Here is a 14,621-nt window from a genome sequence, read left to right on the forward strand (position 1 = left end):
TAGAGGAGTGAAAATAGTGGCTTCAGATTGCAAGCATAGCTAGCAAAATTGAAAAATACAAGGTTTTTTTTTTTACATGCTTTTACTTGTTGAGACAGAAGGAACAAACACTTCCAGCATAAGTACCACTTCCTTTTTTTTGTTTGATCTTTATAGAAAAACCTTTCAAATATCCATCTATCTGAGGAAGTCTGAAAAACTCACTCTGATCTCTTAACTGTCATTCTGATCCCTTCAAGGGAAAGACTATGCTTAGAGCATGCAGCAGCAACTGTTAATTAATGACATATTGGAACTGATGCTGGGGGCTGGAGTAAACAAAGTAACAGAGAAACAGAAGAGCATATCTATATCTGCATGGAGAAAGAAAGCATATCTGCTTTCTTTGTTATTGTTCATATTGTTGGTTACACAACTATGATGTTTTGGTGCTTGAGTTTCTGTCTGCAGTGCCAGATCAGCCCAGTGTATGAGGCATCAAGCCCACAGGGAGCTGAGCACAAGCACTCCCTGACTCTAGCAACAAAGTGTTGACCACTGGTGAAATAATTTTTTGGCCTTGGATGGGTTTTCCTGCACAGACTGCGTTGTTATTAACCAGTACAGCACGCTGTGCTTGCAGATTGCCTGTGCTAATTACTGTAGTGGCTGCCCCAAGGCACTAAGCAGTTCAGAGGCTAAGTGCAACCAATATAGAAATATACTGAAAATAAAAGCAGAGGATAAAAGGGACAAGGATACCGTGGAAATATAATTGTGTATGGGTAGTTGTGTGCATATGTAAAATAAATACTGATATTAGTTGGTTGCATGTCAACTTCGCCATGATCAGGGGTTTATAGTTTCATTTCCCCCAAAAAATATGGTTTTGAGTAGGCATTTGAAGAAAGATGCCAAATAGCAGCAGGGGGATGTAAGCTTAAGGACCACTTCACGCAGGGCTTGGTTTGTATTAAAGAAGATGCTAATAAGCTTGGATGATGAGCAGAGCATCCAGAAGCTGCTCTGATACAGCTTAAGAGACAGGGGTGAGAGTCAAACATCAGCTGCTGGGGCTGGAAACAGCTTCTGTGCAGAAAGGGACAAGGCAGAAGGAAATGAGAAGTGGAGGAGAAAAAAAGGAGATACTCTAAAAGGAGAGACAAAGGAGATAAACCTGGGAGGGAGAGCATGGTGTTGAGGCACAGCTGGGCTTGTTTGAGCTGGATAGCAAACAAGAAACCTTAATGTTAAATGATGGGTGATGAAGGAGAAGGTGTTGGAAGGGGTGGGGGAGATAAAAACAGAAATGATGAGAGAGGGAGTAAATACTGACTGAATGAACTTGAACTCTCCAGGGTTCCCAGAAGAAATAGGTTAGAAAAGCTGCTGCCTAGGGCACTCTCCTTTCTGCTTGTCACTTTACTCTCGTCTTGTTTAGAGTGCTCAGAAGAAACTACTTATTCTCAGGATGCAGGAGTGGCTTTGTTGAAGATCTGCATTGTTCTCAGCCAGGAAATGAATGGTTGCTCAGGCTGCCACACACACAGCACAGCTTTTCTGTTCTTCAATATCCAGCATCTTTATCCTGGCTCAGATAACTTCTTTTCAACATTGTCACCACCACTAGCTCTGTATTTTTGCTAATGTTGAGCAAGAGCCTTCATAATGAGCTCGTAAAAATCTGCAACAGCAGAGGCTGTTGATGTCGCCACTGCTGAAATGCACCACCCACTACCTCCCTCTTTTTGGTCTCCATAAATGTTCAGCAAATGTCCATGAAAATCAGTGGGTGTAATTTTTTTCTGCATCGATGAATTCAGTGATATGCCTTTGTTTCTCACACACTTCCGTGTCAGATGCTGTTTTGTCAGACTGCCCCTTTGCTGCCATCTGTCACACAGCAACAAAATGAGTAACAGAGTATTGGCGGGAGGGTTCAGCCCCCTGCTGCCATACCACCAACATCTGCCTCTGACATAAGTGGCCAACGTAAAAAAACAGAAGGCATTACTTTCAGAGGAGCCCTTGTATCCAATGTAAATACACTTTTTCATTAAACAAAAGAAGTGACCAAATTGTAGGTAATTTGTAAGTATGGAAATAAAATGGATTATGTCCATGAGATTTAGTGTCTTTTGAAGAGTAAAGGGAGATGAAAACACAACGTGCACTTTTACTTTGTTTAATTTCATGTCTATGATGTATTTTGAAAATCTAATTGGCATTGCTTTATTTTATAAACCTTTTTTGAACAGAATGTTTTTGAATAGTAGACCTAGGTATCCTGCCTGTCCTTTCTCTTTTCATTGTCTTGTTCATTTTCATGCTTTTGTTGAATTAACAGTCTTAGTGGTTTTGATCGTGTTGTTGTAAGACTGTTTTTCTGTCTTCACAGCTGTTGTTGAGTACACATTGGGAACAGTTGGTGAGAATGAATTTTAGAGTGGGGTGCTAGAGTGCTAGTCTTTTTTCTCATGTGATATGTGATAAGGCAGTGCTCAGCTTGTATCAGGGGAGGTTTAAATGGACATTTCTTCATGGGTGCCCAGGGCAGTGGTGGAGTTCCCATCTCTGTAGGTACTTAAGAGACGTGGCACTAAGGGACGTGGTTTGTGATGGGACTTGGCAGGTCAAGGTGATGGTTGGACCTAGTGATCTCGAAGGTCTTTTCCAGCTTATGTGGTTCTTTGGTTCCCTGAAACATGGAGTATTTGACCATCTTGTTGCTGAGGAGCTTTCTCTGCTAGTGCAGCTACTAGGCTGTAAAATGTCAGAGTACTCAGTCACAGAAGATAAACAGAGAGAATTAACTGAAAATACAGACTGTAAATGCTCCTGGAGATTAATTGTGGAGTACTCTTGCATTTTTTTTTGTATTGAAAATTTGTATTACTGCATGCTTCGAAAGCCTTCTGTCCTTGCTGATTAGCTTCCCTGATTCAGACTGGAGTTTCCTTGTTCCATCACTTCTTGCTGTACAGTTTTGTGCTATGTGAGGTTTTGAAGTGCTAATTGAGGTTAATTAGAGAAGTAGAGGTTCATTTGCTATTTTGCGCTCTGATCTTGAACTACTAAAATTATGCTGGATCCTGTGTCTGCTAAGTACGTCACATAGAAATTAACTTCCTTTCAGAGATACAAGAATATCAATGAATTGATGGGAAACAGAAATGCGAGTTGACTGCCACCTATCTAAGCTCCCTCAACATGCAGATTTTATGATGAAGCTGAAAATCCACCGAGGGTGTTGTTTGTTATACCCAGGCTGCTGCTTCTTGCTCTCTTTCAGATGTTTCTTGAGTTAAATGAATATGACAACTAATCCTGTGCAGTCTGCAAAATTTACTGTAGCTAATCCTGTTCTGATTTTTTAACCGTGTCTATTTTGGTGTTGAAGTGCATGATGACATCCTGGTGTACTGAAGGATAATATTGTATGCTGTTTCTGTGGTTAAGATATACTCAGTGCCGAACAGTGAATCAAGTCAATTAATAAAATGTTGGCAAAGACAGTTTGGGTAGAAAAACAATGTTTTTAAATGTCGCTTATGTTGGTTATGGGATACATGCTGAGTTAACCTCATTGAACTTTTCCCCAGGAATTGATGCGCTTACAATTGGCGGGTCATTATGCTGCTCCACCTGTGTAGTGTTAAGGTCAGTGTGTTTTTCTGATTATAAAACCCATCCATACCATTCCATTATAAATTCACTGTCATTCATAATGGAATGTGCCAAAGCTCAGAGCTCGTTGCAGCTGCCCCTGGTCCGTACTTAAGATAAAATGAAGCAGCTAAGCTAATTTGAGCGTCTTTTCAACAACATGTCCAACGAAGCTTCATTTGAAGTGATCTTTCCTTTTGTTTCTGTTTTGTTTCCGTTTTGTTCCCGAACTTAAGTAACCATCTGATATCAGTGTTGTTTTAGTTTTGTGTTTAACGTGACCTGCCCAATAATTCACTCAAGACATGGTAATTGTCTTAAGATCCTAGCAAGGAGGTCCTGGGAGCAGCAGGCAACTGTAACGTTTCAGTTGCACGTGTTTATGCGTAGGCAAAGCACAGAATGCATCAATCACTCACCTTCACAAGGCATTTCCTGAAAGCTGCAGCTTTTGACCATGAATTAATTTGGAGTCATCAAGACACAAATCAGCCATCACAGCAGACACTAATGTGTGAGCTGCAGGAATGTCTGACTGTCACTAACCACTTCTAGGGGACCTGTGAGATGATCTGCATGCATAGAACACTGCTGCTGTATGCATCTTCCTGCACAGCTTAGTTCTCTAAATTGCCATGCATTATCAAGGAGGGCCAGAATGTGCATTAAAGCTTATCGAGTGTTATTTCTGTCATTGAAATGTTGTTATTATTGGGGTTTTTGTGTGTTTGTTTTTACATTTTTCTTTGTTACTAATCCACCGAATAACCTCAATTCTATGAAGACTAGGAATTCTGTGAACAGCCATGTATGTAATAGGTCCTTATATTCTTCCATTTTTATGAGGATGTATCCTTTTTATGTTGAATTTTGCACTATGTAGTAGCAAGTGAGAGTTCCTTGCACTGGCTGTTTTGCCTGTGTGCAACTTAAGGGGTACTGTTATTGCTGGGGAAACACATGCAGCCACATTACAACAGCTGTGAATTTTTGTTAGACTGTTCAACAGCGCTCCTCCTTTCACCTCTCCATAGCTGTAAGCTCAGTGATATTGTACATACGTACATGTAAGTTTTCCCAGAAGTATGTGCTATACATCTCAAGATGTGTTGGACAGTCATGGAAAGAACACTACTTTTGGTGACAAGTAATACTTGAACGTTCTATCTTGTGAAAACTGTTTGCCACCTGACACTTCATGTGCCAATAATATGAATTTTGAAATTACTGCATTGTGTAAATACAAATCCAGAGAATTTAGCAGTTTTTTTCCTTTACTCCAAGGAGAAAAAAAAAGAGAAGAAAAAAGGATTTCAATTTGGCCACTGTCCAAAATTTAAATAAAATATCCCTCTGAAAGACAGGATTTTGTTAGTTGTAGGATGGCATGTTCTTTCCTAAGCTAAGAGTGTTGTTTGAAAAGGGCAAAGAAGTTTGGTGGAAGATAAACCCCCTTGCATTCCATCTTGTCCTCATATGAGAAGGGTTAGGCGTAGCTTTGATTCTGAGTGATGTCCAATGTGCCACTGTAAGTCTGGTCATGTTCAATATATGAGCTGCCATGATGATGGGTTCACCAACAGCACACGGCCCAATTCACCTAGCAGAATTTGGATGAGCTCTTATAATCACTCCTAAGAAATTTGGCTGGGCCCAATGAGAACTCCCATGGCAACAGTGTGGTTTGTTAAAGCAAGAGGTTAGAGATTCTTTTGAATTGCTGGTGATAAATGCATGTGAGATTAACCAAGAACATGAACAATATGGCTGACTGCAACTGCATTAAATCATGGAACAACTCTATAGAGAATTCTAAGTTTCCCAGAGAAGCACTTTGTATTCAAATGTTCAAATCTTATCGAGTTGGCATTCCAGTGGGGGTGGAAGAGAGGCTCAGCCTGTTGAATGATCCCAGAAGTCAGCACTGTCTTGCAATTATATCTTCCCTCCCATTTCTTCACTCTTAAGCCATTTTTATACTATTTTCTTAGTTTCAGGAGGAGCTTTAGTGATTCTAGTCAAACATACCTTTGTTTTGGAAAGTTTACTCAGAGAACATAAGATATTTTTGACAGAAAGGTGGAAAACTGCTGGCTCTGGGCCAGCTTGGGGCAACTACAACAGGGTAGCTCATCAGCCCCAACAGAATCATCAAGTCCCCAGCCCTGCAGGATGATCACGGGTTTAGCCATGGGGTTTTCACTCCACTCCGTGCTCTGTGTTGTTTTTTACTTAGTGTCAGCACAGCAAGCTCCCCTGGTGTTTGCTAACAGCTGAGGTCCCAGGTCACACTGCTTAGGGAGCTAACGTGGGTTATCCACCACATTCCTCCCTGGAGCTTTATCTTCTCTCAAGAGGTGGACACTGCAGCAAGCTGTCTCCATATTCCTCAAAGATACAATTGAATGACACCCTTAATAGCAGAAAGGATTAAAAAGTAGTTCTGTTAATAAAACAGATTGCATTATACCTTTGAACATTGTAAGAGCAAAATGTTTTTCTCAGTTGGGCACCAGCAGGATCTATGTTGCAGTGTTTTGAAGTTCATCTGCGGTGATGAACTTTCCTAAGTTTTGAAAAAGTGCAGTGCTCACTGCTACTTACGTATCATAACAAACGTGGGCCCTACATGGAGCTCAAAGGAAATCCTGGAGGTTTTGTTAGATACCTCCTACCAATAACCCTGCTGGAAGTAGGTAGCTGAAGATATTGCACTAAGTCATGGCAGGAAGAAAACCATTTGAGTACTTGCTACAGCACGCTCATCTGGTTGTGGTGCTTTCTCTCTCCTGTGCCCAGGCTGAGGACAGCTGTACTCAGCCTTGTCTGAGTGATGCAGCCCACAAGCACTTGTCACAAAGGTCTGGCTGTATGTTAGACACATCACAGAACTTTTTATGGAAGTTTAACTGAATCTGCAGCTTTGTCCCAGTTTCTACCAATCTTCCCTATGTCTAGAGGGAAAAAAATTCTCTAGAATCAAAAATGAAAGTCATTCCCCAGTTCCTCGTCCTCCCTCCTCGTTTTTTTTGCCCTGCATGGAAAACGTGTTGAACCAAACTTTTTCTTCTTTCTTGTCATTATTGTGAAGAAAATTTTGTTTCCTCTATCTGAGCATGGACTAATTCAGGAAAACTAAAACAAATGCTAAGTGTGGTCCATAGCAATGAGCAGCATGTACCTGCATGGATATATACTTGACCTTATGGATGAGCCCTTGATTGTGTTGCATATAGATAATTGAGCTAAATGTCAATATTTGTTAACAGTTTGAGGACTTGCCAGGTGCAGGACCATTCCAAACTCTAGTGGGGCCCGAGCACTATCACAGGTCTGTGTTCAAGCACTTGATTTTTTTCCTTATGTTAGCTTCCCAATGTACGCAGTCAGCAGAGCTCCTCTTGGTATTTCAGAGCTCTTCTTGGTATTTCAGAGCACTCTTTTCTCTCCCCTAACCATGTAAGTGGTACAGAGAAGTTAGTCGCCCAATGTAAGCACCCAAATCTCAACACAGGCTATGGAAGACTGAAGTGAAAAGGTGAAAATGCAACAGAAAATTTGGCACAAGCCAAATAATGTCTTGGAAGAAGCTGGTGCTCTCATAGGTGGTGGGTTTTTAAAAAAGGTTTTCTCTAAATGATACAAAGAACAGCATGTTAACATTTTCATTTGAACCAAATTCTTCATTAGGGAAGAAAGTTTGCATGGATACATTTCTTAGAAAAATAAACTTTTGTACACACTTTATGTTATATTCAGTCTGAACACTTCAGTGTTATATTTGGTCCCTTTTTATAGTGTTTGGTTTTTATTAAAATGCAAAGCAATGGTTTATTAAAATTAAAAAAAAAAAAAACACAAAAACATGGGGAGATCATGCTTTTAATCAGATAAATCAGCTGTGGTAAAAAAGATATATTAGTATTCCTAAATGAAACACTGTTGGTGTAGAATTGCTCCCTGTGGTTCTCAACATGGAGAAACTCTTCAATATGTTCTTCTGCAGTGTAGTTCTTAAGCAAAAGAAAATTAAAAAGCCAACATCAGTTACATGAATCTTTCTTTATTATAAAAAAGCAGATGTAGGGGAAGCCATACCTGGAAGCTATTTTCATGCCATAAGCCTTGCCATATATCAAAACTAAGGCATTTAGCAAATGCTTTATTTTATACTGTAAAATATACATGCTTTTTGCTAATGATAACTCATAGGATGCACGTTTCAAATTCTGCATCTCTTCCATAATTTTGTCTGATGGGAAGAAGAGCTGGCAGATCCACCAAAATCCAAAGATTTAGCAAATTTAGCAACCTGCACATGTGAAAGCACTAAGCTTTCTTCCATGCCCTCAGCTGGGAAATAGGGTACAGGCAGAGGCAACAGCTGGACAAAACCCACAGGTGGGATGAGGAGAGGTGGGTGGGGAGCTTGAGCTCTTGCTCTCCTGAAGTCTTTAATTAGAGTAACATAAATATTGGCTAGGATGAGAGGTATGTCTTAATGGAAAAAATGAAGAAATAGATTAATTTCTGGCACAATTCCCTCTTCCTGTTTATGTCAAGCCCTATTTTCAGTATCAGTTTAATTGAAGGAAGGATTCTCTCTTATTTGCTTATTATCTGCCAGCCTTGCAAGGGGGAATGAGGGGCACCCGCAGACAGCAAGACATAGATTAAAAAATAGCTCAAACATCACTAGCATTTGAGTGATTAGAAGGGGAGTACTTGCAGCAAAATTTGGTGATAAGCTTGCCATTCTTTTTGTTGTACTACAGCTGGAGGGCTGTGAAGATGCAGGGCTTTCTGACCTCGTTTACTGAGGAATAGAAAAGTCTCTTGAACGGCTTACTGGGTCAGGATCTGATGCAAAGTCTGAAACATCCAGGGAATGTTTGTGCAGAAGAACTGAAATGTCTGATATGGACCCATGGCTGTGTGTATGAGCTGCTGTCTGTACCACCGAACAGTACCCTGACAACATCAGTTACTCATCACTCACACAGCTCATCACTATGAGCTGTGTCTCTAAAGCTGTGATGCTGCCTTAAAACCTCGTGTTGTATCAGCTGTTGTCTCCTGGAAGCTTGTGGGCCTTCTAAAAATCTGAAATAAAAGGCTTTATAATTGTGTTGTTTTTGTAAAAGGTAAATATGCTGTTGATTTCCACTCAGAATTTCCAAAGTGGACACCTATATTGCATCCATAGTATTTTGCAGCTTTGCCTTGTGTGACATACCCTAGTGTTGTTTTGTTTTTTTTTTTTGATGTGTGCAAGTATTTTGATTGTGAATTTAAGTCTTTTCTCAAGATATGGTCCATCTCTTCAAAGCCAACAGAAAAACTGTCTGAAAATCTCCATTAGTTTGTGAGATTCTATGTGACAAAACTAATTAAAATCAATGAATGTTTAATTTGTTTGATTTTAAACAATTTACAGAACTAGTTGCATATTGAAAAGCATTATTCTACAATACACAGAGAAGGCTTTGTCAAATACATAATCTCTGACTCTTATGTAAGTATATTCTAGAATTGAATTGGGATTTTAAAAATGAAAATTGCAAATGGGATTATTATTTTTTTTACCTTGTAATTTAAATGAGTTCATTCTTCATGACACTAAGTTTTCATTTCTGTGTATTTCTTTACTTCTTGAAGGAAGATTGCATGCTTGATGCTCCCTTTATCATAGGATAAAAAAAAAAAAAACAGATTTACTAGGAGGCTGGAATTTTATCATATGTATGCACTTCATTTCTTTCGTACTTAAAGTTTATTGGACTCTATTGAAAGGATATAGTGCTATGTTAGATTTTAGGTCAAATCCTGCTCTTACAAAGTCACTTTGATTTGGCTTCTGTTGTGTTTTCATAACTGCTTGTAAGCAACTCCAACACCTATTTCTGCAGACATGCACACATGAGTAAATTCCCTTGCATGAGTAATCAATTAAACTGGTGAGGCTGACTGCAATTTGCATAGCCTGGTTTCCCAGGCTGATAAGACTCCTATGATTGCACTTTCTGTCTGTCTGTCACTCCCATAACTAATTACTTCTGAAGCCGTTGGCTAATTTCAAGCAGAAGAGAGAGGAGTAGCTGTCTGTGAGATAATTGAGTTTCTTCAAAGTCTCGTTGGCTGGGGAGACACAAGAGAACCACGTAGGGCAGGGGAAGGCAGGCAGAGCCCTCCTGCCATCGTTTCCAGCTGATGGGTTTCATCTGGATCTTGCTTCAGTTGTTGGGTTTTTTTTTTTGCAGAGATATGGACAGGAAAATGATGGGATTTTTGTAGAGATTTGGTGGTGATGAGATTACAGTGCTGCAGGAAAATAGTTTCAATAATTCTGCTGTTGGTTTGTTTTGTTTCTGTGAATGCTCTCTCAGTGAGATCTGACTGTCTTCAATACAAATAATCAACTTCTAGTTAGAGATTAGAAAAACAAAGTGGTCATCTACTTATCACTAATATTGAGAGAATGCCTACTTGAAATTTTAGTATGTGGTCTATTAGCTAACGTATTACAAGTGATAAACTTCCCAAATTAATGTCTTTTCTGTTCACAGGTCTTCAACAAAAATGAATTCTTGCAGTCTTTGAGGACTGCTTACCTGTTCAAAAGCCAAATTTTAACCTCTCTGACATTCCAATTTTACAACTCCAGGTTAAATATCAACTTTTATGTTGAATAGCATCCTGTAGGACAAGAAATGCTATTAATTTTAATGGACTAGCCAGAGACCAAACAGCCCTCAATTGATTTGTACAAAGAATTGGACACGAGACAATCTTCATGGTCCTGATCAGAATGGAACTGGGTCCTACAGCAAGAAATTCAGTGAGATGTGATCATTAGTGTCACTGCTATGACGGGCTGTGTGATTGTCAGTCTTTCAGAATTCAAGTTTATGACCTGCAGAGCTGAACAGTTTTCCAGTTTGCCTAATTCCACAGGTTTTTATGAATGCTATTCAAAATCTAGTGTTTCATTGCATTGCACTGGAAGCTAATCCTCAGTGGATTTAGAGCACTTCATTGACGGAGAAGTTGTTACTAGGAAAGTAAATTCAAAAACTTTTGTTTACTTACTTTTAAAAGTGCAGTTCTACAAACTGTAATTCTTCTAGGAACCAATGGCATAAAAAGTGCTGTTAGCTCTAGCTAAGGGTTCTCGTTAAAGTGAAATTAAGATGTGGCTTGAACCTTTTTCAGGGACGTTCATGTGCTTTTGTTTGTGAGTAGAATATGACTTTTTTTGGTCCCTGTCACCAACATTCTTCTTATCTGAAAACTCACCTGAGATCTTAAGAACACAAGACCACAAACCATGTGAACTAGAGTAAAACGAAAAATCGAATTAGAAACTGCCACAATAACGTGAGCAGACATATGCCCATACACAAGATTTTGTGATGCAGCACATTAATATCTGATCTCTGTATTAGAGCTGCACCAGCAGCAGAGTAAGGGTGGCTGAATTTCAGAACTCAACCTCAAAAGGCAGCCCTTCCACTTCGCATAGTGCGTGTCCAGTTTCTCTAGGTGATGGCAGTGGCTGGCATGGAGTTAGGGGCTGTCTTGTAATGAATTAGAGAAAGGCAGGGTCCCTGAACACAGCTGCTGTTCCCTCATACAAGATGATTTTTGAGCCCTTTATGATGACCTCACATTTTCTCTTTGTAATATTTGACTCTTGTTCTCAGGCTAGAGACTGCAATACTAGAATGACTTATTTCCTCTAGGGACCATTTGCATTTCTTCAATTTCTCATGAATACAGTTACAATAACAATTTATTATGATTTATACAATCAAAACATAAGCAACCTTCAATTGAGTTGAAGCACTAAGTAGGAATCTGGCTTGGAAATAAATATTTAGACTAGTTCACCTGTCCAGAAGCAGAAAAATCTCACCCTTTAAACTTTGCTTTGTGGTTTATCAGTGATATTAAAAGATTTTAGTGGAATCAGGATTATTTTTAAGAACAAAATACTGGATCTGAGGAACTAGGCATACATGTTTTTCCTTTAGAGTTCTTCAGTGCAAAACTAGAAGTCCCGATTGGCTCAAAATGTCTCTTTGGATACAGTTTTGGTTTTTAAAAAACCTGTAATATCAAGTAAATTAGGCAGAACGGGCTCCCCAAGGCAGGAGCCATGGCCCCAAGCCTGCCGGAGTTCAAGAAGCACTTGGACAACACTCTCAGACACAAGATTTGATTCTGTGTCCTAAAAGGCTATTTTTTGCTCTGTGTGCTTAGTGCATTTTTCAACAGAGAGGTGGTGGCACTCTTGGTAACAGTTTAAGTGCTTTAGTTAAAACATGAAGTTCTGATAATCTAGTTGTGGTGCTGCCCTTCTAGTTGTGGAACTGTTTGCTGCAGTTGTTGAGAGCTATCTGGATGTTACTTTGTTTTGCGAAGTCGCCTTGTTCCACACTGACATCAGAGGGAGTTTTGCCTTTAATTTCATTGGAAGCAACATCAAGCACACTCAGTGATGGTAGTTCTGCATCTGTCTGGAGATAGCATAACATGGGATCTCTGTGGCCAATTAATTTCCAAATGTCAGGGAATATTCCAGGTTTCACTGAAAGGTGGAAGATGGAGCTGAGGGCGTGCCCAGCAAGCTGGTGTCTGGTTTCTTGCTGTCTGTGGATCAAAGAAGTGGTTGATGGAGGCATTAATATCCAGCAGCCTTCTCAGACCTACATGCCTCTGCCCTGCCTCTCTGCCTTAGGGGATTAAGATGCTGACACTTCAAAATTCTTTCCTCTTAAAAAGAAATGAAGGTGAAGGTTAGAAGCATAACAGAGTGTAGAGGCAATGAATTAACTGAGATTTAAAACGCTCTCTTTGCTGTGGTGCAGGGAGTGTGCAACTATGGTCAGCTGGAAGGAACCATGAATGAAGAGACTTGCTTGCCATCTCTCCTGTTTTTTGTATTCATCATCCCCACATGGAAACCAGTGTCTGTCTTATGGCTGTGCAGCACCTAGTGCCTTATTCACTGCCCCTTCCCATCTACAAGTGAGAAAGAGAGAGAAAAAGTAGTATTACTGAGTGAGGAGAGATGCTTTGAGAATTACTAGAGAAGAAAGAGAAGAATACAAGAAAGACACAGTCATCTATGGACATGGCAGAGAGGAGCAGGGACCTTGCTGGCAGCCTAGAGTCAAAGGAAAGAGGAAGGAAGTTCTTCGGCCTTTTGCAGGGAATAGTGCTCGAGATGGATGTAGGGATTTTGCAGCTAATGGCAGTGATGGATATCTTGAGACACGTGAATGGATCCATCCCTTTGTGTTGTGCAGAGTGGGCAGAGAGAGAAGTGTCAGTGGTGGAAATAGTACATGGTAGGTGCAAGCTTTGCAGGATAAATCCTCCTTCAGTATGTACCTACACAAACCTTTGGTGTGCTGAGATTCGTGCTTGTGTCTGAAGGGGGGCTGATCAATATTACAAACTTACAATATCTGGGGTTAGTTGCTTTTTATTACCTTTTTGTGTGTGTGTGAATTTTACAAACAGTATGTTCTGCCTAGGATTGATATAATGCATTTGACTTTGACTTTTTTTTTCTTCTCTCTATAGCAGTCAGTATGCAGTACAGAAATCACACAAGCCTTTTTTTTTTTTAGTAAACACTTGGGGTGGAAGGTATACTATAGCCCTGACATCGGGGAACGCTGGCATTTTTAGAACTCACACACTGCATGAAGGCTTTTTTCAGCCAAAAGGTTTTGGAAGAACCTTTGGACTCTGTGGAGTTGGGAAATGTGGGGCCACTTCTAAGCAGAGAGATGATTGTAGCTGACAGTCCTGGGAAATGTGGTACATTACTGGATATCCTTCCGCAGCTCATATTTACTATGTAGCACTTCCTTCATATTTTCCTAAACTTTGCAATGCTTCCTCACAGCTTTTCCTGTAAACCTCAGCTACATTTACTGGTATTGCATTTTTGAGGAAATCTGTACAAGCAGTGTCTGTGGTATGCTGAGTGATTTTTTTTTATTAGTTCATTTTTTTCTTCCTCCAGAAGTACCATCTAGGTTGTAATAATTTTATATTGTTGCCTAGAAAGCCAAACTATTCTTAAACAATCAGATAGTAGAGTTTAGTATGTGCTTTTAATCTGCCTCATGATTTCTATTTCACCTGCCTAAATGTACTTAGAAGACACTCTCTGACACCCTCAAGAATGCTTTGCCCATTTATGATTTTCTTTATAAAATTGTAGAGTTCAAAATGTTTATACATAGATATCACTCCATCCCATCTGACTTAATCTGGGATCCCACCAGTCACAGGCTCTCTGATCAGATGAAGAGAGGTGGAGCTGGATAATCCTAGAGAAGGCCTTCTCTGCTCTCAGTCTTTTCTGGGAGGAGCCCTGTCTCTTGCCTCTGCCTATGCAGAAAGTCTTGGGAACTTGCATCCCTTAATTAGTGTCTTGGGTGTTCAGTTGGAATTGGGTGAATCTGAGCCACTGTGAGTGCTGATACAGACAGTGGTGTTTTGCATGGAGGATGTAGAAGAAATGCAGCTACCAGTTTGGAAAGTCCCTCAGGTAAGTGGTCGTTATGGTGTATGAAATCTGAAGCAGGGTGCTTAGGGCTTCTTGGCACTCTCAGTGCGAATACCAGTTGCTCATTTCATAGAAGAGCAGCAATTTCAGCCTGCAGAGGAGAGCCATCTCCCTGTTCTTACATCTTTCCTCTTGAACACCTCTGGTGTAAGCAGAGTTCCTGGAAGACCAGTGAAATCCAGCTGGATCTGATGGAAGAGTGATTGGACTTCAAAAAATCATCTCTTGTGAGACACACAGACTCTTTTGGAAAACTCTCTGCTGAGGTTGTGCTTCTTCAAGTAGCGGATCAAACAAACTACTTGGCACTGAATGATGATCATGTGTTTTTTACTTGAAGTGATTATTGTGTACAAGTACTGTCCTCGTGTTTGAAAAGATGAGAAGT

At 40.1% G+C, this 14,621-nt stretch overlaps 1 protein-coding gene across 6 annotated transcripts in view; it reads left to right on the top strand.

The window, feature by feature from the left end:
• Positions 1-14,621, top strand: part of HECW1 (HECT, C2 and WW domain containing E3 ubiquitin protein ligase 1) — a 237,126-nt gene that overhangs the window by 54,187 nt on the left and 168,318 nt on the right. Inside the window, exon 2 of one of the 6 annotated variants that reach the window (XM_085226718.1) lies at positions 3,582-3,639. The exons of the other annotated variants lie outside the window; for them this stretch is intronic. Within the exon in view, the coding sequence (XP_085082844.1) occupies positions 3,613-3,639 (27 nt within the window). The 5' untranslated portion in view covers positions 3,582-3,612. The remainder of the gene's footprint in view (positions 1-3,581; positions 3,640-14,621) is intronic. 6 annotated transcript variants of the gene reach the window in all.

Source organism: Meleagris gallopavo, chromosome 6 (genome assembly GCF_905368555.1).
Source record: "Meleagris gallopavo chromosome 6, MGAL_WU_HG_1.1, whole genome shotgun sequence".
NCBI classification, from domain to species: domain Eukaryota; kingdom Metazoa; phylum Chordata; class Aves; order Galliformes; family Phasianidae; genus Meleagris; species Meleagris gallopavo.